This window comes from Ceratotherium simum, chromosome 14, assembly GCF_057802395.1.
Source record: "Ceratotherium simum simum isolate JZ-2026a chromosome 14, ASM5780239v1, whole genome shotgun sequence".
Lineage (NCBI taxonomy): Eukaryota > Metazoa > Chordata > Mammalia > Perissodactyla > Rhinocerotidae > Ceratotherium > Ceratotherium simum.
The window spans coordinates 10,521,293-10,545,024 of record NC_141913.1 but is presented as its reverse complement, the minus strand read 5'-3'; the positions used below and the strand labels follow the sequence as shown (position 1 = coordinate 10,545,024).

Below are 23,732 nucleotides of genomic sequence, written 5' to 3'. Positions count from 1 at the left end.
ACATGAATGAACCTAGAAAACATTATGCTAAGTAAAAGAAGCCAATGACAAAAAGACCACACATTCTATGATTTCATTTATATGAAATGTCCAGAATCGGCAAATCTATAAGACAGAAAAGTAGATTAATGGTTGCTTAGAGCTAGAGGTTAGAAGGGTATAAAGAGTAGACTGACTGCTAATGAGTTTCTTTTAGGGGGGAAGAAAATATTCCAAAATTAGATTGTGCTGATGGTTAAACAACCCTGTAAATATAATAAAGACCATTTAATTGAATACTTTAAAAGGGTGAATTGTACGATAAATGAATTGTATCTCAATAAAGCTGCTAAAAAATATATATATACACCAAACAACACTACTCATCCAAACGTGACCTCCCTGACCCAAGACGACTTAAAACATTTCTCTTCTGTCTTACCTTTTAAGGGCATCTTTGAGTTCAGGCACAGAACGAATACACTGAACTGTAGCATTCATGTAACAAGTGTTACCAAGGTTTGTCAATCCACATGGTAATTCCATCTGATTTAAGGAAAAGGATTAAATGATTTTTTATGAAATGACATAGCATATATAAATCACTAAACTTCACACTTTGAAGCAAATACAACTTACCGACTCATACCAACTTATACTCCAACTTCACTCTAAAGTAACGTTTTACTTTCCCAACAAAAATTTTTACTTGCATCATGCTGACAATCATTCTTTGTTTTAATTCCCTTCTCGAAAATAATAAAACAACAATCATATCAGTCCTGCCTCCTTTGCAGGGCTTCTCATTAGAACAAAGTAACAAAATACGCATAGAAACACTTCAAAAAAAGAATGGCGCTACATAAATGGTAGGTGGTAAAAAATAAATAACATTTGACAAGTATGTGTTGACCAGTTTCTAAACCAACATTATTTAAATTAAGGATAAACTGTTATGTACTTTCAACACAGAAGGTTTTAAGAATTTAAATATCCCAGCATTTAAACTACTTAACCTCTTTGAGCTCGTTTTCCCACAAAATAATAGTAAATAGTTAAATGGAACTATCTGCAAGACACACATTTATTACAGATATTGACTTTATAATGAATTATCCAATTATGGAAGGACCCCTTAAGCCAACTTCAAAAGTAAAACTTTTATTTACTGCTAAAAACATACATCTTAATATAAAATCTTCAAAACATTTAGATGCTACTTTTTGAAAGTCATCTTAATAACCGCACTTCTGAAAGGTAGTGAGGTCAAATATTTAAAATGTGGTATGTCTTACAGCAGATGCTAACTGTTCTTCTGTCATGTCTTCCACAAAGACGGTTTTAGCTGAGGGTTCCTCAGGAAGAGCGTCTGCGGACCCCATCATTAGTAGAGTCATTCCCTGTTTAAAAAAAAAACTTATTTTATGAAAATGCTCAAAAGTTGATCATGTTTATGTTCAATGAAAGAAGCCAGACACAGATAAACACATATTGCTTCTACTTGCCAACTAGGTAAACCTATAGAGACACAAAGTAGATTAGTGGTTGCTAGAGCTAAAGGTGGAAAGAAGGAATCAATTTAAATGAGTATGCATTTCTTTCTGGGGTGACGGCAATGTTCTAAAATTAGATTGTGGTGAAGGTTACACAACTCTGTAAATATACTAAAACTTACTGAATTGTCAAAAAAAAAAAAAATACTAGGGTGGCTGCTTCAGGCCAGAGGTCATCTGCTTATCATCAAAGAAGCACAAAGAAACTTTGTTCAGAGTGGTGAAACTTCTATATCTTGATTGTGGTGGTGGTTACGTGACCGTATAAAATTAACGAAATTCATCAAACTGTACACTAAAAATAGGTGAATTTTATTCTATATAAATTATACCTCAATAAAGCTAAGGGAAAACATAAATATTGTCATAAAGAAAGTTGAGAATGTTTATAATATTGGAGGGGAAAGAATTCTTCAAATGATCATTAACATTTAGTGGCACAATTTCTCCCCATAACAAGTAAACTGAGCACTGATAAAATTCTTTCTGTGAATATCTATTTGTAACTGTAACAATTATTTACATTTGAATAGAAATATTTTGAGAGCACTGAAGTTTCCATTATTGGAAAACATCAAAACAAACACATAAATTAGTTCAAAATATCTAATTTTATAATTCTACACATTATTAACCTAAGGGAGTACTTACCCTCAATATATACATAACATTCCATAGAATAGAAGAACAATGAAGCCACTGTCACCCTAAAACTCATAATCCTGAAATGTGAACAACATCTTACTTAATATCTTAATTGGAAGACATGAACACATGAAACCAAGAAAAGGGTAGGGAAAACAAAAAACAAAAAAAAAGCCAGAAGTGGAAGTTTAAAAAAAAAAAGTAAGAGAAAATAAAAAGAGAAAATAAAAATATCTAACAAGGATTAAAATTAGAAAATTAATAAAGCCAACAAACTCATAGTCTTAAGAGTACCTATGTTGAAATCCAATAACCTTCATCCTATCAATTGTTATTTTTACTAAATTTTCTATAAGATAACTGCAAAGCAGTACTAAGCTATCACTAAAGAACCTTTTTCCAAACACAACCGTCTCAGGAAAACCAAATATTTAAAGAACCTACTAGCAATAGCCAGTTAGAAAATACAATAGAAAAGAAAGAATGGGGCCGGCCCTGTGGCTTGGTGGTTAAGTGCGCGCACTGCGATGCTGGCGGCCCGGGTTCGGATCCCGGGTGCGCATCGAGGCACCACTTCTCCGTTCATCCTGAGGCCAAGTCCCACATACAGCAACTAGAAGGATGTGCAGCTACGACACACAACTATCCACTGGGGCTTTGGGGGGAAAAAATAAAATAAATAAAATCTTTAAAAAAAAAAAGAATGCCAACAAATATCTAAGAGTAAGCATAAGACGAAATATGTAATACTTTAATAAGAAAACTTTGCTTTATTTAGGGATATAAAAAAACACCGAAATTGAAGGACATGACAGGTTTCTGCACTGGAAAAATTACTGTAAAGATGTGACTCTAAATTATTACATAAATTTAACGAAACTCCTTTCTGAAACTTTAGAAACTAATTCATTGATGTAGCAAATTCATACCCATGACAACAGTAATAAATTTCTGGAAAAGAAGAAAGAAGACTAAAACAACCATTTAAAATTATTAAGAAAATAGATTAGACAATGAAAAATGCTGAGGTAAAGTAGGCAATAATTCAGAAAAAAAATACTATCAGCTCTTCCTCTCACGGCATGCCATATCCAAATTACAAATTAAAAATTTAAATATAAAAAAAATGAAACAAATAATTACAAAACATGTAAGGGAATCAAAAAAAAATTTGCCATGCAGGAAGATTTTCTAAAATTAATATAAAAGATAAAAGGACTGATGTCACTAACTACATAAATCTTGAAAACTTCTGTAAAACACTACCACAATCAAAATTTAAAAGGACAAACTAGAGGGCCGGCCTTGTGGCGTAGCGGTTAAGTGCACACGCTCCACTGCTGGCAGCCCGGGTTGGCATCCCGGGCGCGCACTGAGGCACCGCTTGTCAGGCCATGCTGTGGCAGCGTCCCATATAAAGTGGAAGAAGATGGGCACAGATGTCAGCTCAAGGCCACTCTTCTTCAAGCAAAAAGAGGAAGATTGGCAACAGGTATTAGCTCAGGGCCAATCTTCCTTACCAAAAAAAAAAAAAAAACACTAAAGCAAACACAATAGAAAAATGGGCAAAAATGATAAACATAAAACAAACACAAAAGGCTTAAAATTAATAAATTCAGTAAACTTCTACCTTAAGAAGCTAGAAAACATATATATCAAAACCAGAGTAAAAGGTAGAATAAAGCAGAGGGGAAATCAATAAAACAATAAATGAACAAGCAAAACTTGATTCTTGGGGGAGAGGGGAATCAATGAAATTGACAAACCTCTGGCTAGATGATGAAGAAAACAAGAGAGAAATCACAATTTGCGAATGAGGGATGGGGGGGCGGGACACAGACCCAGTCGGACAGCACTACAGATTATAGAAGTAAGAGATAAAAAGAATGTATTACGCCAGGCAATCAGTTCAACAAATTAAACAGACCAATTCCTTAAAAGATGCAAATTCCTAAAACTGATGCAAAAAAACATAACATCTGAATGGTCCTACATTTATTAAAGACACTAAATTCCCAATTAAGTCTTCTCACAAAGAAAGCTCCAAGCCCAGAGGGCTTCACTGGAGAATTCTATGAAACAGTTAAAGAAAAAATAATATAAACTCTTTCAGCGGAGTGCATGCATTTTTGTGTGTGTGTGTGAGGAAGATCAGCCCTGAGCTAATATCCATGCCAATCCTCCTCTTTTTGCTGCGGAAGACTGACCCTGGGCTAACATCTGTGCCCATCTTCCTTCACTTTATATGAGACGCCACCACAGCACGGCTTGACAAGCGGTGCCTCGGTGCGCACCTGGGATCCGAACCCGGGCTGCCAGCAGCAGAGCGCATGCACTTAACCGCTATGCCATGGCACCAGCCCCATAAGCTCTTTCAGAAAAGAGGGGAGGTGGGGATGCTTCCTAACTCATTTTAAGGCCAGCATTACACTGACAGTAAAATCAAAGACAATTCAAGAAAACTACAAATCAATCTCTCTCATGAAAAGAGACACAAAAATCTTTATCAAAATAGTACTAAACAGAATTCAGCAATATATAAAAAGGAATATAGAGGCCAGCCCTATAGCTGAGTGGTTAAAGTTCCATGTGCTCCACTTCAGCAGCCCAGGTTCACCAGTTCAGATCCCGGGCGCAGACTTACTCCATTCATCAGCTATGCTGTGGAGGCATCACATGTACAAAATAGAGGAACAGATGTTAGCTCAGGGCAAATCTTTCTCGATCAAAAAAAAGAGGAAGATCGCCAATGGATGTTAGCTCAGGGCAAATCTTCCTCACCAAAAAAAAAAAAAAAAAAAAAGGAATATATAAAAAGGTCATACATAATGACCAAATGGGGTTTACCCCAAGAATATAAGGTTGGTTTACTATTTTAAAAAGTTAGTGTAGTTCACCACATTAACAGATTAAAGGATAAAAAACAAATGACAATTTCAATAGATATAGAAAAAGTATTTGACAAAATTCAACTCCCATTAGTGATAAAAACTCTCAGCAAACTACCAACAGAAGAGAACTTCCTCAACCTGATGATGAACATCAATAAAAAACCTCCAGCCAAGACTGGAGACTTTTCTCCTAAAATCAGGAAAAAAAGCAATGATGTCCACTATCAACCTAAGACGTTAATATGTAAAATCAGCAGTCACAGGATACAAGGTCAATATAGAATAATTAATTCCACTTCTATATGCCAGCAACAAACAATTAGAAAAAGACTTTTGAAAAATATCATTTATGACAGCATCAAATACCATGGAATACTTAAGGATATATTTAACAAAATACGTATAAGATCCTGTATTGAAAATATAAAATGTTGTGGGAAATTTTAACATCTAAATAAACGGAGAAGTATATACCACGTTTGTAGATTAGAAGACTCAATATTAAGATGTTCCAAATTGATATACAGATTCAATGTAATTCCAGTCAAAATCCCAGCAGGTTCTCTGGTAGATAACAACAAGCTGAATCTAAAATGTGTAGCAGACGTGCAAAGGTCTTAGAATAGCCAACAGTTTTCAAAAAGAACAATCACAGGACTTACACTACCTGATTTCAAGTCTTGAATAATCAAGACAGTGAGGGGATGCATATTGGTGTAAAGGTAGAAATCAAATCAATAGAAAAGAACAGAATCCAGAAAGAGACCGATATGTGTGTGGTCAACTGATCTTCAACAAAAGTGTTGAGGTACAACGGGAAAGGACAGTCTTTTCAACAAAGGTGCTCATACAACTGAATATTCATATGGAAAAAATAAACTTCAATCATTACTTCACAACAAACACAAGAGTTTGCTCAAAACAGATAATATATCTAAATATAAAAGCTAAAACTTATAAAAGTTTTAGAAAACATAAAAAAAAAAATCTCTTGTAACCTTGACATAGGCAAAGATTTCTTAGATAGGATGCAAATAGTAGAAACCAAAGAAGAAAGAAATTGATAATTAAACTTCAACAAAATCAAAAACTTCTACTCAATAAGACATATTATTAAAAAGACTGAAAAGCCACAGACCAGGAGAAAACATTTACAGTACATATATCTCACAAAAGACTTGTAAAGAATATTCAAAACTCAATTAAAAGAAAACAATCCAATTAAAAAATAAAGATTTGAACAGACATTTCACAAAAAGATAAGTTGCCAATAAGCTCATGAAATGATGTTCAATACCATGAGCCATCAAAGAAATGCAAACTAAAACCACAAGAAAGTATCACTACACATCCACCAGAATGGCTAAAATAAAAATGATTGACAACATCAAATGGAGCTGATGATGTGGAGCAGTTGGATCTCTAACATATTGCTCATGAAAACATAAAATGGTACAACCACTTTGGAAAGTGTTCTGCAATTTCTTGCAAAGTTAAACAGATACTTAACCACACAACCCAGCAATTTCACGCTTAGGTATTTATGCAAGAAAAATGAAACCACGCATGTACAAAGATGAAGGTTCCCAGTAGTTTTATTCATAATAGTCAAAAAGCAGAAACACAAATATCCATCAACAGATGAAAAGATACACACACACACACACACACACACAAGAAATAAAATGTGAAATTCCACAATGGGCAAAACTACCCAACACATGTGTAACTATGTGGTCTCAAAAAAGAAAAGAGAGTGGGGCCAGCCTGGTGGCGTAGTGGTTAAGTTCGCGCTCAGCTTCAGCAGCCTGGGGTTCGCAGGTTCGGAACCCCAGGCGTGGACTGACACACCACATGTCAAGCCATGCTGTGGTGGCATCCCATCCGAAGTAGAGGAAGATGGGCAAGGATGTTAGCCCAGGGCCAATCTTCCTCAGCAAAAAGAGGAAGACTGGCAACGAATGTTACCTCAGGGCTAATCTTCCTCACAAAAAAAAAAAAGAAAAGAAAAGAAAGGAGAGAGAGGACAGACAGAAAAAATAGTTAAAGAAATCACTAAAAATTTCTCAAATTTAATAAAAACTATAAACCCACAGATCCAAGAAGCTCAAACAAACATAAAGAAAACCCAACCAAAACAATTATGTAATTAAGTTGCTGACAACCAATAATGAGAAAAATATCAAAAGCACCCAGGGGAAAAAAGACACATTACATGCAGAGGAACAAAGACAATGATAGCAACTATGCAAATCAGACGATATCTTTCAAGTACTGAAAGGAAAAGTGTTACTCTAGAATTCAACACCTATCAAAAATGTCTTTCAAAAATGAAGGTGAAATTGGGGGCAGCCCAGTGGCATAGTGGTAAAGTTTGTGCACTCCGCTTTAGCGGCCCAGGGTTCACAGGTTCGGATCCTGGGTGCGGACCTAAGCACCACTCATCAAGCCACGTTCATCAAGCCATGCCGTGGCAGCATCCCACATACAAAAATAGAGGAAGAGTGGCACTGATGTTAGCTCAGCGACAATCTTCCTCAAGCAGAAAGAGGAAGATGAGCAACAGATGTTACTTCAGGAACAATCTTCCTCAACAACAACAAAAAATGGTGAAACAAAGAGCTTTTCGGAAAAACAAAAGCAGAGAAAATTCATAGATATGCTCTGCAAGAAACATAAAGATAGTTCTTCAAGGCAGAAGAAAATAACTTCAGATGGAAATTTGGATTTGGATCCAAAGGAAGAGTACCAAAAATGTAAATATGGGTTTTCTACTTTTTAAAATCTCTTTAAAAGACAATTGACTATTTAAAGCAAAAACAATAGCAATGTAGTATGGAGTTTCTAACATATAGAGAAGTAAATTTTACAACAACAGTAACACAAAGGACAGGAGTGAGGAAATACTGAAGTATACCAGTGTAAGAGTCTTATACTATACCTGAAGTCATTTTTTATTTGAAGGCAGACCATGATAAGATACATAATATAAACCCTACAGCAGCAGTTCAAAAACACATCATCTTAGGACTCCTTATACCAAGAGTCAGCAAACTTTTCCTATTAAGGGCCACAAAATAAATATTTTAGGCTTTCTGGGCCAAATATAGTCTCTGCTGCATATTCTTTGTTGTTTTCAACCTCAGTCCTTTAAAAATATAAAAATCATTCTTAATTTGTAGGCCTTACAAAAACAGGATGCAGGCTAGATTTGGCCCACAGTTCAGTTTGATGACTCCTGCTTTACATTCTTAAAAACTGAGAACTCCGAAGCATGTCTGTTATGTAGGTTTTATCTATCAATATTTATCATATTATAAATTAAAACTGAGAAATTTTAAATACTTATTCATTCATTTAAAAATAATAATATATCCATTTAATGTTAAGATAAAAAACATTTTTTGTAAAAGATAATTATATTTCCCAAAACGAAAATAATTAGTAAAACGTGACATTGTTTTACATTTTATAAATCTCTTTAATGTCTGGCTTAAGTACAGAGAGTAGATTTTGATATTTTGCTTCTGCATTCAATCTACTGCAATATCATATGTCATAAAGCCTCTGAAAAACTCTACTGTATACTCATAAACAAATAATAAAAAGGCAAATAAAATCTTAATATCAATATGAAAACAGTTTTGATCTCAAGGACCCCTTGAAAGCATCTTGGGTACTGCCTGGGGTTCCCAGGATACACCTGGAGAACTGCTATCCTACAGCAATCATTAAAACTCTGGGGGTGGAGGTGAGAATTTTTAAAATGTTAATGAGTACAAAGTTTCTTTTGGGGATTATTTTTTTTAAACTAGATAAAATGATGGTTGCACAATTCTATGAATATAGCAGAAAACACTGTAATGAACACTTGAAAGGGTTAGATTTTATGGTTTGTGAATTATATCTCAATAAAGCTGTTATAAAAGCATAAATAACAAAACAAAGAGGTATAGCAAAGGTAGAGGTAAACAAAATTAAAAATAATCAAAAAAAGAGCAGAAAAAGAAGAAAGGAACAAATGAGACAGAAAACAAATAGCAAGATGGTAGACTTAAACCCAAATATATCAATAATTACATTGAACATAAATGGTCTAAATGTTCTAATTAAAAGGTAGAGATTTTAAAATCGGATAAAAAAGCAAGACTCAAGTATATGCTGTTTAAAAAAAAATCCACTTTAAATATAAAGAAATAGATGGATAAAAAGCAAAAGGATGAAAAAATATATGAAATGCAATCAATAATTAAAAGAAATATGGAATAGCTCTATTAAAATCCAACAAAGTAGATGTGAGAACAGGGAATATTAGCAGTGAAAAAGAGGGACAGTTCATTGTGATGTAAGGTCAATTCATCAAGATATAACAATCCTATACATGCATGCACCTAATAACAGAACTTCAAAATACATGAAGAAAAACTGATAGAACTGAAAGGAGATATAATCAAATCTACAATAATAGTTGGAGATTTCAACACACTTGATAAAAGAAGTAGGCCAAAAAAGTCCGTTAGGATACAGAAAACTTGAACACTATAAACCAACTTGACCTAATTGACATTTATAGAACACTTGACCCAACAACAGCAGAATACAAATTTTTTTTCAAGTGCCTAGGAAATATTCACCAAATGGATGGACCATAAAACAAGTAACAATAAATTTCAGAGGACTGAAATAATACTGGGTATGTTATGCGACCATAACAGAATCAAATTAGAAATAAAAAATATAAATATATTAGAAAAAGCCCCCCAAAATTGGAACTGAAACAACATAGTTTTAAACAATCCATGGGTCAAAAAAGAAATCACAAGGTAAATTAGAAAATATTTCAGGGCCAGCCCAGTGGCGCAGCGGTTAAGCACACACGCTTTGCTTCGGCGGCCCGGGGTTCACAGGTTTGGATCCCAGGCACACACCGACGCACCACTTGTCAAGCCACGCTGTGGTGGCATCCCATATAAAGCAGACGAAGATGGGCACAGATGTTAGCTCAGGGCCAATCTTCCTCAGCAAAAAGAGGAGGATTGGCATTGGATGTTAGCTCAGGGCTGATCATCCTCACAAAAAAGAAAATATTTTAACTGCATAATAAAAACATAGGACATCAAAATTTGTGGATATAGCCAAAAGTGCTTAAAGAGAAATTAATAATATTAATTTTAAATGTTTACATAAGAAAAGAAGGTATAAAAATCAATGTTCTAAGCATACACTTTAAAAAACAAGAAAATGAAGCAATTTAAACCCAAAGCAGAAAAATAAAGGAAGTAATTTGGAGTAGATATCAATAAAACAGAAAATGGGCGATATATAAAATCAATAGTCAAAAATTAAAAGATTTATTGATAAATCCTTAGCAGCACCAACCAAAACATAAGCAAGAACGTATATTACTTATATCAGGAATCAAAGAGGGAACATAATAAATAATAACAGATATAAAAGGATAATTAATGAATATTCTGGATATTATGAACGACTTTATGCCAATAAAACAAACTAATTTCTCAAATGAGAAAACTCACCAAAACTGACCTAAGAAAAAACAGAAAACCTAAATAGCCCTATATCTATTAAAGAAATTGAATATCAATCAAATAAATTCCCATGAAGAAAACCTAGGTCCAGATAGAATTCACTGGTAAACTATTTCAAATATTTACAGAAATAATACCAATCTTATACAAACTCATTCAGAAAAGAGAAGGGAATACTTCCCCAACTCTATTAATGAGTCCAACATAACCCTGATACCAAAATGAAAGATGACACAAAATAAAAATACTAATATCCCTCATAAACATATATGCAAATATCCTTAAAAATATGAGAAAATTAAATCCAGCAATACATAAAAGAGAGAAATACATCATGACTTAGTGGCTTTGTCCCAGGTTGCAGTTCTCAAAGTGTTGTCTGTGAATCCCTATGGATCTCTGAGATTCTTTCACAGAGCCAGCAAGGTCAAAACTATTTTCTTAATAATACCAAGATGTTACTTATTTCCCTTTTTCGCTGTGTCGACATCTGCACTGATGGTGGTAAATCAATAGCAGCTAAAATATTTAACAGTTTAGCATGTATCAAAGCAGTGACATCAAAATGAACTGGTAAAAATAATTAATTTTATTAAATCTCAACCTCTGAATACATTTCTTTTTGGTATTCTGTATTACGGAATAGGAAGTGTCCATAAAAAACTTACTTTTCCTGGCAACCAAGATGTCCTTCAGTAGGTGAATGAACAAACTGTGACACATCCACTGGAATATTAATCAGCACTAAAAAGAACTGAGCTATCAAGCCATTAAAAGACGTGGAGGAAACTTAAACACATATTAATAAATGAAAGAAGCCAATGTGAGAAGGCTACATACTGTATGATTCCAAGTATTGACATTCTGCAAAAGGCAAAACTATGGAGACGGTAAAAATATCAATGGCTGCCAGGAGTCTGGGGAAAGGAAGGGATGAATAGGCGGAGCACAGAGGATTTTTAGGGCAATGAAACTACTCTGTATGACACTATAACGGTAGACACATGTCATTATACATTTGTCCAAACTCACAGAATGTACAACACCAAGAGAGAACCCTAAGGTAAACCATGGACTTTGGGTGATAACGATGTGTCAATATAGGTTCATCAGTTGTAACAGATGAACAATCATACCACTCTGGTGGGGGATGTTGATAATGGAGAAGGCTATGCATATGGAGGGGAGGAGCGTATATGGAAAAGCTCTGTATCTTCCACTCAGTTTTGCTGTAAACCTAAAACTGTTCTAAAAAATAAAGTCCATTTAAAAAAAATTTACAAAGTGCCAATCAATTAAAAAAAGAAACCCACTTCTGCATACCAAAGTATGATAGCTGTCTTTAGGATAAGCTTGTGCAAATGTTTGAGTTGCAAACTGGACTAGTTGCTTTTTTCTTAATGGAATATCATTTTTACTCAAAACAACTGTGAAATTATGGGTTTTTAGACTTAGGTATTTAGCCAACATTTTCTCAGAAATGAATGAAGTTAGCCTGTTGCTTCAGGGAAAACAACTGACAATATTTACAGTTGCCAATGACAAAATCAAGGCTTTCAAGTGAAAATTAGAATTTTGTATCTGTCACTATGCACTTGGCAGCCTTCCAATATTTAAAGACTTTTTTGTTGAGGTTGGTAGCGACATTAACGAATACAATTTTTTGACAGTGTACAACGAAATGCATCACATACATAAGATCTAAATAACTCAGAAAATCAGTATTTACCAAATGACCAATATATGATGTTCAAAATCATGCATGGATAGAAAATCCATTCTAAGTGCAAAACAGACAAATAGATTTTAATACACAAAAGGTCACTGATGTTGCTTCTACCACATCAAACTAACCCATAATAAACTACCACGTGTTGAGTTTTGCTGTACTATGCAAGAATGTTCACCATTTTATCTGAAAAGACATCCCCATTTTCCAACTATTTAACTATGTGAGGCCAGATTTCTTACATATACTTCAACCAAAACAACATACCACAACAGATTGAATGCAGAAGCAAATATGAGAATTCAGTTTTCTTCTACTAAGCTAGATTGCCAAGAGATTTGCAAAAATATAGAACAATGCCAGTTGTTTCACTATTTTTTTGTTTTGAAAAATATTAAATATGAAATTAACATTATGTTATATGAAATATGAAATAATTGTTATTGTTATTTTTAAATTTCTCAATCAGTAGATATAACTCATATATATGAAACTCTTTGGGATTTAAAAATAATTTTTAAGAGTGTAAAGGGGTCACGAAGACCAAGAAATCAGAACTGCACATCCCAGGAATGCAAGGTTTACCAGCCAAAAATCAGTGAGAATAACCAGATTACCAGAATAACAGAGAAACATCATATGATCATTTTAATAAGTGACTGAAAAGCACTTAACAAAATTCAACAGCCATTCATAATTTTAAAGGTCTTGGTAAACTAGGAAAAGACAAAGATGTCCACTCTCACCACTTTCTTTTCAACACTGTATTAGATGTCCTAGCCAATGGGGTAAGACAATAAAAAGAAACAGAAGTTACAAAGATTGGAAAAGGAGAAGCAAAACTGCCTCTATTTGCAGATAATATGCTATGTATATAGAAAACCCAATGGAATATACAGAAAAAATTACTAGAACTAGTAAGTGAATTTAGCAAGGTCACAGGATGAAAATAAACTGTATTTTATAATCTAGCTGTGAACACAGGAAAATGAAATTTTTAAAAAATACCATTTTCAACAGTCAAGAAACATCAAGTTCCAAGAATTTAACAAAAACCATGTAAGATCTCTATACTGAAAAACTACAAAACTCTGCTAAGAAAATATAAAGACCTAAATAATTGGAAAAATACACCATATTTAAGGATTTTAATACTCAATACTGTTAAGATGTTCATTCTCCCCAAATTGAACTACAGATGCAATGCAATCTCAAACAAAATTCCAGGAGTCCATTTGTAGAAACTGCCAGACTTATTCTAAAATTACAAGCAAATGCAAAGGAGCTAAAATATTCTTGAAGAATAAAAAGTTTGCAAACACACTATCTTATTTCAAGACTTATTATAAAGCTTTAGTAATCAAGACCATGTGGTACTTATATAAGTTTAATCAAATATCAATAAATAAGAGTCCAAAAATAGACATACAATTGATTTTCAAGAAAGACTCCAACACAAGTCAATGGGAAAAGGAGAGTATTTTCAACAGATGGTGCTGGAACAACTGGATACACATATGGAAAAAAAGGCATCTGGAATATATTTTGGCATAATAATTAGGAAACTGCATTATAATAAGTGTTCTTAGATAATACTTACATTTTTTATTTTGATGTTTCCCCAATCATCATCCTGTTTTAAAGACAAAAAAACATTTAACCATCTTGTACAATCCAAACACAATCTAATAAACAACTAATTTTAAACTACTTCAAAATAGAATTTTTTTTATGTATGAAGATTATATTAAAAATTACTGTAATCAAAAGTATTTAAAAAAAAAACAAAAAACCGGGGCCGCCCTGGTGGCACCAGCAGTTGGGTGCGCAAGATCCACTGGAGCGGCCCGGGATTCGCTGGTTTGGATCCCAGGTGCACACTGACGCCCCACATGGCAAGCCATGCTGTGGTGGCGTCCCGTATAAAGTGGAGGAAGATGGGCAGGGATGTTAGCCCAGGGCTGGTCTTCCTCAGCAAAAAAAAAAGAGGAGGATTAGCAGATGTTAACTCAGGGCTGATCTCCCTCACAAAACAAAAACAAAAACAAAAACAAAAAACCCACGAAGTCCTACTAAGTCTAACAATTGCTTAAACTACGTAACACACAATCTAAAAGACAGTAAACTTGGTAGCACCAAAAGTACTAAAAAACACTTGATTAATGACAAATGACAGATGCTAATTTTTTGCATGTTTATTGCATGTTCAGAACCAGCAGAGCTAATAACTAGCTTATGTGAGAAGAATGAAGAGTAACTTATAACATAAGGTCTACATAATTAGGGTGATTATATAATTTATCACCCAAATCAAGAGACTCTTGAGAATGAAAGTGATATTAAAAATTATATCAGGAGAGTAAAAAAGACTACGAGGCAAACTAACCCTTAATAATATTTGCCATGTCCACAAATATTTCTCAGGTCCTACATTTTACATCTATGAAGCAATTAAACACTTTCACTTCAACAGGTTCAATTAAATTAAGATTTTTCTTTTTAATGCCATGATTGGCCCACAGATATTTTTGCCTACTGCCGCTAAGCCCTTCCTTTCACAGAATAAAGTCAGTTCCATATTACTCCTTTCTTTTTACAGAAGGTGCCAGGCACTCAATATGCTTTCCTTTGATATGCCACTAATTATCTCTTTCAACACCCTGCTTCAAAGTGGAACAGGAACTTCCTAAAGGCCCTTCTCAGTTTAAGGGTTATTACTGCTAATCATAACGAATGGTAATTATGTATGCCCCCTCAGATCACTTACTTATTCCAGGTCACACAAAGCTGGGAAATGAACCCAGATCTGCTTGACTTGTAAATCGCATACTCTTTTGGTACCTTACTATATGTTACTCAAACCTCTCTGATGCTCAGTTTCCTCATTTAAAAAAATATATTAAATGGGGCTGGCCCGGTGGCGCAAGCGGTTAAGTGCGCGCACTCCACTGCGGCGGCCCTGGGTCCGCCGGTTCGGATCCCGGGCGCGCACCGACAGACTGCTTGGCAAGCCATGCTGTGGCGGCGTCCCGTGTAAAGTGGAGGAAGATGGGCATGGATGTTAGCCCAGGGCCAGTCTTCCTCAGAAAAAAAGAGGCGGATTGGCAGATGTTAGCCCAGGGCTGATCTTCCTCAAATAAAAAAAATATATATATATGTGTGTGTGTATATATATATATATATATATACACATATAAAAAATACATTTACTTTCCTCGCTTTTAAAATACATACAGTTGAGAATTAAAACAAGGGAAAAGCATGGTACAAAATAAGTATTCAATAAGTGGTAGCTATCAGTACTCATAATTTCATTTAATTAGCATTTTTCTATAATTCTCCACAACACACCACTAGTACATAGCTCAGCACAAATTACGTTATCAAGTTCACTAATGACCAAAAGCTCATACTACAACTTGGAGGGGAAACAATGTTTCTTCACCAACATCTGTTTTACTGCCTAGCTGACAAGGGTAGCCAGCCCTTATTTCTAAAGTTAACGACAGCTTTTTAGCATTTCATATCTAACTCTTGAAGAAATTATCTTTTAAAATACTACACCTAGGGGCCGGCCTGGTGGCGCAAGTGGTTAGGTGCGCGTGCTCTGCTGCGGCGGCCCGGGGTTCACCGGTTCAGATCCCGGGCTGACGCATCGCTTGTTAAGCCATGCTGTGGCGGCGTCCCATATAAAGTGGAGGAAGATGGGCACGGATGTTAGCCCAGGGCCAGTCTTCCTCAGCAAAAAAAGAGGAGGATTGGCATTGGATGTTAGCTCAGGGCTGGTCTTCCTCACAAAAAAATAAATAAATAAATAAAAATAATAATAAAATAAAATACTACACCTAAATAGTATTACAAACAATAATAAAGAAAATACTTTTGCTTTGCAGCTCTTCATCAATGACGCTGGTAAGCTTGGACTCTTCGCTATAGTCAATGTGATCATTCCAAGGGAACTAAAGGAAAAATTAAGCTCCTTCTCTTTTTAACAAAAATTTTCTTTTTTTTAAATTTTTATTTATTTATTTTTCCCCCAAAGCCCCAGTAGATAGTGGTATGTCATAGCTGCACATCCTTCTAGTTACTGTACGTGGGACACGGCCTCAGCATGGCCGGAGAAGCAGTGCGTCGATGTGCGCCCGGGATCCGAACCCGGGCCGCCAGCAGTGGAGCACACGCACTTAACCGTTAAGCCACGGCAGGCCCTAAGCAAAAATTTTCTTTCTCCCATTTCCAGGTAGGTATTAGATAGTGATTACTCTTAAGAGAAAAGGGCCCTTTGGGCCGGCCCCGTGGCTTAGCGGTTAAGTGCACGCGCTCCGCTGCTGGTGACCAGGGTTCGGATCCTGGGTGCGCACTGACGCACTGCTTGTCCGGCCATGCTAAGGACGCGTCCCACATACAGCAACTAGAAGGATGTGCAGCTATGACATACAACTATCTACTGGGGCTTTGGGGGAAAAAATAAAATAAAAAAAAAAAGATGTGAGTGTTGCTATATTCACCAATCCTAAAATTAAAAAAAAAAAGAGAAAAGGGCTCTTTTCTAATGGGTAGGATGTAAGAAAGGTCAAAGAAGAAACTTAACAGTTTTTCCAATGTTCCAGCACTGCGGCTTTGGTAAAGATTCAAAGTATGAGGCTTTGGTAAAGACTCAAAGTATTTCAACATTTGAATGCATGTACAAAAATACATTCCGTAGTGGTCTTTTTTAAAAAAGCAAATCACCATATTGCTCCATATTTTTCACAGAGATAAAATTTTCCACCCCATAACAGAAAATTACTAAGGAAATACAAATAGATTTTATATTAGTCTAAACAAAATAAAATACTTCTAACACACCCTCACAGGAAAAAAATTCAAACAATACAAATAAATGCAAAGTGCCCCACTCACCTGACCCCTAGTGGTATTCATTGATACAATGCATTTTAAAATAAAAATTTTAATGACGTTTTTATAATATAATGTTTTGAAATGGCTACAATGTTCCTCTCTGACACTAACATGAATAAGACAGTCTTAATCCCATAGACTATATACTCTCACCAAATAAAAAATACCTCATATGCTACATTTCTGGTGTTACTTATTTTCACTAATTATATAATAAATAGTACATAATGCAAATATGGACTAAATTTTACCTTCAATGTTCCTCCTTTCACCATAACTTTCTGTCTGGCCGGCTGGACTCCAGTCAGTGCAAAAAGCTGAGCCTTGAACACCATTGGAGGTTCATCAGTATTCAATTCTACACCTTCAAATTTCTCCTTTCCCCATTTCACAGTAACTGCAAATAAAACCATAATTTATTTTTTTAATTTACAAAATAATAAGACTTCAGATTTAGAAGATCCTTAGGGGACCTATTACGTTAGTTCTTGAAAGCCAAACTATGTCATTCATCTTTTTATGCTCATAATGCCTACCTAATCAGGAGTGACTTGAATACAGTAGGTCTGAACAAAATTTAACTGGATCTAATCCCAACTTCTCATCTGATAAAGAAAGAGACTTATGAGAAGTTGATTGATTTACTAATGTCACAAAACTAGTTAGCAAATATTTAAGTCTTCTGAATCCTACTCCCATAATCTCTACAAAATGTGATCACAGTGAAATAGTTCCCAGGATAAGGTTCACAGACTCCAAAATGTGTTTAATTAAACAATTATTGAAATCAGTACATACTGCTGGAATACAGAGAAGAAAGAAAGGTTAGAAAGATAATCTGAAAGAAGAAAAAAATTCCTGGAAGAACAAAGCATATTTAAAATAGGCTAAGCTATAAAAATTCTGGATTATAAGAAGAAAGGTGTGGGAGAACTGAAAGGTGTGGTTCCTGTGCAAGGAAATTATTAAGAAGAATCCAACGATATAACTAAATCATTAAAAAACATAGAAATCCTACTTCACAGACATTACAATGGCTATAACCAAAAAAACCAAAAACAATAAAACACAGAAAATAACAAGTGTTGGTGAGGATGTGGAGAAATTCGAACACTTGCGCATTGCTGATGGGAATATAAAATGGTGCAGTCACTATGGAAAAAAGTATGGTGGTTCCTCAAAATATTAAACACAGAATTACCATAAGATCCAGTAATTCCACTTCTAAGTATATACCCAAAAGTATGGAAAGCAGGGATTCAAACTGATATCTGTATACCCATATTGACAGCAGCATTATTCACAATAGCCTAAAGATGGGAGCAACCCAAGTGTCCATCAACAGATGAATGGATGAACAATATGTGATATATACATACAATGGATATTTAGCTTTAAAAAGTAATGAAATTCTTTACATATGCTACAACACTGATGAACCTTGGAAACATTATGCTAAGCAAAATACACCAGGTAAAAAAGGACAAATATTGTATGATTCCACTTATGTGAGGTACCTAAAGTAGTCAAATTCATAGAAAGTAGACTGGTGGTTGCCAGCAGGCTGGGGGGAAGTGGAAATAGGGACTTATTGTTTAATGGGTACAGAGTTTCAGTTTAGGAACATGAAAACGTTGTAGAGGTGGGTGGTGATGACGGTTGCACAACAATGTGAATGTACTTAATGCCAAAAACTGTACACTTAAAAATAGTTAAAATAGTACATTTTATGTTACATATACTTTACCACAACAAAAAAATTTCAATCAGCCTCCTAAAACAGGTAACTTTTGAAATATGTAAAAAGAAACTCAAGGATATACATAGTTTGTTTCCACTGAAAACTTCATACCTACACAAAATGAGAATCTCACAGCTGAGAGTTGTCTGATTTCCAACTACTAAAATCAGAATATGAAAAACCGACTCCAACTCCAAATCCTAATTCTTTCACCAATTCAATTAATGTACTTAGCATTCATTCAATAACAAGCCCAGTAACAAGCACTAGGGAGACTCGCTATGAACTTATAGTCTAATAAGGGAGAGACGGGAAAAAAGGTTAAAAAATTAACAATATAAATATTGTAAATGCTAGAGGGGCACAGAGGAATGCTTCATGAGTGAGGAAGGATTCCCTGAAGGAAGTGATAAGTTTGAGTTATCACAACTGATTTTGAGTTGAGTCTCAAAAAAAAAATCAGGTGTTAGCCAGAGAAGAGGAGAGAATAAAAGCATTCCTGGAAAAGACATTGAATGTTTTTCTAAAACATTCAAAAGCACAAAGCAGCATGGAGTGTTCTGAGATATAAGTAATTCCCGGAGTGAAGAGGAAGCAGCTCAAACTGGAACCTGGCCAAGGATCAAGTCAAGGAAGATAACATAAGTCATGCTAAAATGTATGGGGCTCTATGTTGCAGGACATGTGCAGTCCTCAAAGGTTTTCATAAAGGCAGCAGCAGGGAAAACAGGTTTGAAGCGAGCACAACTGTAATCACTGAGATAAGCTAGAAACATATAGTAGCAAGAGATGAGACAGAACTAAACCAAAACAGTATTAGAAACAATGAAGAACCTATCTGAAATTTATTTAGCTGTGTCACTTAAACTTAGCTGTTACTTAAACTTGCTGCTTTCCATAAAGGAGAATTATACTAGTATCACAGGATTATGTTAAAGATTAAAACAAAGTACCATGTATAAAAACACTAGCTCTGCACCAGGCACACAGGTGTTCATTAATTTTTATGACACTTATCCTTAACCATATAAGAATCTGAATATTTAATTTTCTACTAAAACTTATGAAACAGTTCTTAAAATGTTCTCGTTTTAATATAGGGCTTTCTGCAGAACCTGAAAATACAGATTCTCAATACGGAGATGTCAAAGGAAGAAACCTTAGAGATCTACTTCAATGCCCTCATTTCGGAAATGAGGAAAAGATCTAATTAAATATTTAAAATGGAACTCAATTTTTAAGATAGTTTGGTGAGTAAAGGCATTTTTGAGGGGAACAAAGAGAGGAATCTAAAACATCAAGAACCCACCTAGAGAGTAAATATTCCTCTTTTGTTTCATATCACTCGTTGAAAATACTGAATCTTCAATAAAGGAATTATGAGAGAGTCAGGAATGGCCAATGAATCACACATCCATAACCAACTGGAGCCACCACATACATTTTAGGTGCCATTTTGCACAAGACTAGGAAACAGCAAGGTCCATTAACTAAGTAAAAATGGGATTCCTGGCCAACACCTTGGACGGCCATTATGCAAAAAAAAACCTGTCAAACGCCAATCAAAAGGAAATGACGCTCATGGATACTTGTATTCATCTACCTCTCCAAGCTAACACTATGCTTGGGACATAGAAGCCCAAAGGACAATGTTTGATAAAATGAAAACGAAGCAAAAAAATAAACTCGCAATCTGCCTCAGCATAAAATTTAAATTGGTACAAAAGGGGCGGCTGAGCCAAAAGCAGGGAAGCTATGGAGGGAAAACCCCAGAACGATGAAGGCTAACCTCACATCCCGAGTCCCTCCATCCCTCCCTTAGCTCGGGCTTCGCCTCCCTGCCGCTCCCTTCCCCAGCTACCACCGAGGAGCCCAAGGAAATGCCCCCACACCTCCAGCCTGGTCCCCGGTGCCCCAGGACACACCCTCGCCCTTCCCGGCACCCCAGGACAGCGGCAGAAACTATTCTGCAGAGTCACCACTCGGAGAGGCCAGCGCTCGCTGCTTCCATCTCCGCTCCCACCCCACCCACCTGGCGGCCCAGGAGGACAGCGCCCCCTCGAGTCGCAGGGCTCGGAACTAGCAGGGAGAAAGGGGCCAGGGTCATCTCCACGCCGCAGTCACCCTCCCACACACACACGCCTCCCTGTCTCCTCCCCCGCCCAGGGCCCGGCCGGGCGCCCGCCCCGCAGGCCGGGCCTACCCAGAGGCCTAGCGCCGGGCTGGGCAGGAGGCGAGGAGGGAGCTCACCGGAGTAGAGCGGCATGGTGAGGCGCGAGGGGCGGCGGCGGCGCAGGAAAGCTGGGCCTGGCAAGGGCGTCGAAGGGAAAGGGACGCGAAGAAGCTGCGGCGGCGGCCGAGGCGGAGGCGCGGTGGTGGCGGCAGCTGGGGTGCGACAAGAGCCTCATTCAAACCGGCCACTGGCGATGACGCAACAACACGCACTTCGCCCGCGGAGCCACCGGCGACTGCAGGGAGGAGACGAGGAGCGGCGAGGCGGGGCCTGGAGGGTGGAGAGACCAAGGAGACGTGGGGGGAAGCCGGCAGAGGCGGGGGAGCGCGGGGCGACGGGCGCGGCGCGCGGGCACGAGGCCCCTGCGCCAGAACAGGTGCGCGCCTGCGCACTGCACCCGCCCCGCGCCCGCCGGCCTCGTGGGCCGGGCCCGCCCTGCCTGGCCGCAGAGGGAGTGGGGTCTCCGCATCGCTGCGGCTTTTTCAAAAGGTCTTTTTCCCCGGTTTGGAAATTGTGGGTTTGTATGAGTGGGGGATTTTTTTCTTGTTGTTAATGTAGCCAGTAGAAGAGCTGAGAGAGGCCTTGCTCTGCCCCTCAACTGCGTCTGTCTACTTATTAATGACAATGTCTAGCCCTCCCTTTCAGGATTTTGTGACAAGAATAAATGTCGAAGCGCTGTGAATACTTCAGAGATAGGTCTGCCTTGATTGTAATGTACTGTTGTTTCTAACAACCGGTTCGGACCCTAGGGCGAATCTAGTAAGGCAGTAGAAAAACCGCCCTGTGAGTCCCACCCCTGACTAGCTGGTGGAAGTTACCTGTAGCCCTCCGCTCAATGGTCTTGGACCTGCTTCCCCAGTCTGGAAGATGAGGGAGTTAGACTGGAAGGTTTCTGTGGCGTCTCTAAACTAAATCGGCGTGGCAGAGACAAATTCAAGCATGCTAAGTGAATTAGAGAGGAACTAAAACCTGTAAATGAACGGAGGAATTTCAAAGAAATGCAAGTTGAAATTGAGGTACTTTCTTGCCTAATAAGGAGGTTTTATAATGATCCCAAATGCTGCAAAAGATGTGTTGAAACTCCCCATATTCAAAACAATACAACCCATTTGGAGAGCTATTTCATCAATCTACATCAGGAGTCTTAGCCACCCTTCACTATTTTGCTACTTCAAGTCATATCGTAAGAATATGATCCAAAATGTGACCAAAATGCTGTAGAACGTTATTTAAAGTAATATAGCTAATGTTAAGTGGGAAGAGTATATCAAATTTATTAAGCATTATGATTGTAAGTACATAAAATTAGTGGTCATAGATTCAGACTTGTTACTACCTGCATGACATTTCTGAGCCTCAGTTTCCTTATCTATAAAATAGAAAAAATTGTATCTACGTTATAGGATTGTTGTGAGGAGTAAATAAGATCATGTTTAGAAGATGCTTAGCACAGTGCATTGCACATAGTATGCAATAAATGATGGCTATCACAAATTACACAATAAAAACTTGAGGGATTTCATATGGTGCAATTAGAGTAGTGGGCCATGGGTACGTTATTTTCCAAATGTAATATATTTCTATAAAATATATCTTTAAAAATATATTGGCTAGGGGGTGGCCCCGTGGCATAGCGGTTAAGTTCCCGTGCTGCGCTTTGGTGGCCCATGGTTCACAGGTTCGGATCCCGGGTGCAGACCAACACACTGCTTGTCAAGCCATGCTGTGGCGGCATCCCATATAAAGTAGAGGAAGAAAATAGATGTTAGCCCAGGGCCAATCTTCCTCAGCTAAAAGAGGGGGATTGGCATTGGATGTTAGCTCAGGGCTAATCTTCACACACACACACACAAAAATATATATATATATTGGCTAGGTCCTCTGTGTGAAAATCTTTGCTGCCCTGTGTTGAAGTTGACAGAAAGGAGGCCTAAAGTCAGAAGGATGCCAGTGCCCATCATCCTCTGTACTGTGCTCTCATTGTACCCTGTGTTCTCCCTCCAGTAACTTTCATCATACTTCTATTCCTTTAATGTCTGTATTCTCCCACCAGACTATAAACAGGAATATGACTGTCTGGTAGGCACTCTGGAATTATTTGATGCTGTGAGAATTGGATGTGCGAGCAACCTACTTGAAGCTTACTCGTTCTATACATGATCAGGCAGTCTTCTAGACCAAGTTTGTTTTTAGTGCACACACACACCATTTGGTGCAACTAATGTCTAGCCTTGTTGGGGGATCTGGAGATCTGAATTTAAGACAAATGGGGTGGAATACGGATGTGGAATGGTGCTAGCAGTTGAAAGGAAGCATAAAAGGAAATTTGCATAGCTGGCCTTCCTCAAGGTCAGCGAAAGTTGTAGATGGTAGCAACCTTGCCCCACATACCATACATTGCTCAGCCCTGGTCTACATGTGTCTGTCTAATGGATAGAATCTTCTGCTTAAGGGTGACTTTTTAAAATAATGACTATATTGGTAATATCTTAACCTGCATGTTTATAAAT

At 36.9% G+C, this 23,732-nt stretch overlaps 1 protein-coding gene across 2 annotated transcripts in view; it reads right to left on the bottom strand.

Annotated features, from left to right (window-relative positions):
* USP14 (ubiquitin specific peptidase 14) overlaps nt 1-21,412 on the bottom strand; it is a 47,982-nt gene extending 26,570 nt beyond the window's left edge. The window contains exons 1-6 of one of the 2 annotated variants that reach the window (XM_087439021.1): nt 21,240-21,412; nt 20,299-20,352; nt 17,500-17,645; nt 13,947-13,979; nt 1,275-1,379; nt 422-525 (exon numbers count right to left, since the gene is read on the bottom strand). In XM_087439021.1, the coding sequence (XP_087295147.1) occupies nt 422-525; nt 1,275-1,379; nt 13,947-13,979; nt 17,500-17,645; nt 20,299-20,352; nt 21,240-21,255 (458 nt within the window). In that variant the 5' untranslated portion in view covers nt 21,256-21,412. Of the gene's footprint in view, nt 1-421; nt 526-1,274; nt 1,380-13,946; nt 13,980-17,499; nt 17,677-20,298; nt 20,353-21,239 lie in introns of those variants that run through there. The other variant, XM_004421034.3, reaches the window with a different exon arrangement.
* Nucleotides 21,413-23,732: the final 2,320 nt, after the last annotated feature.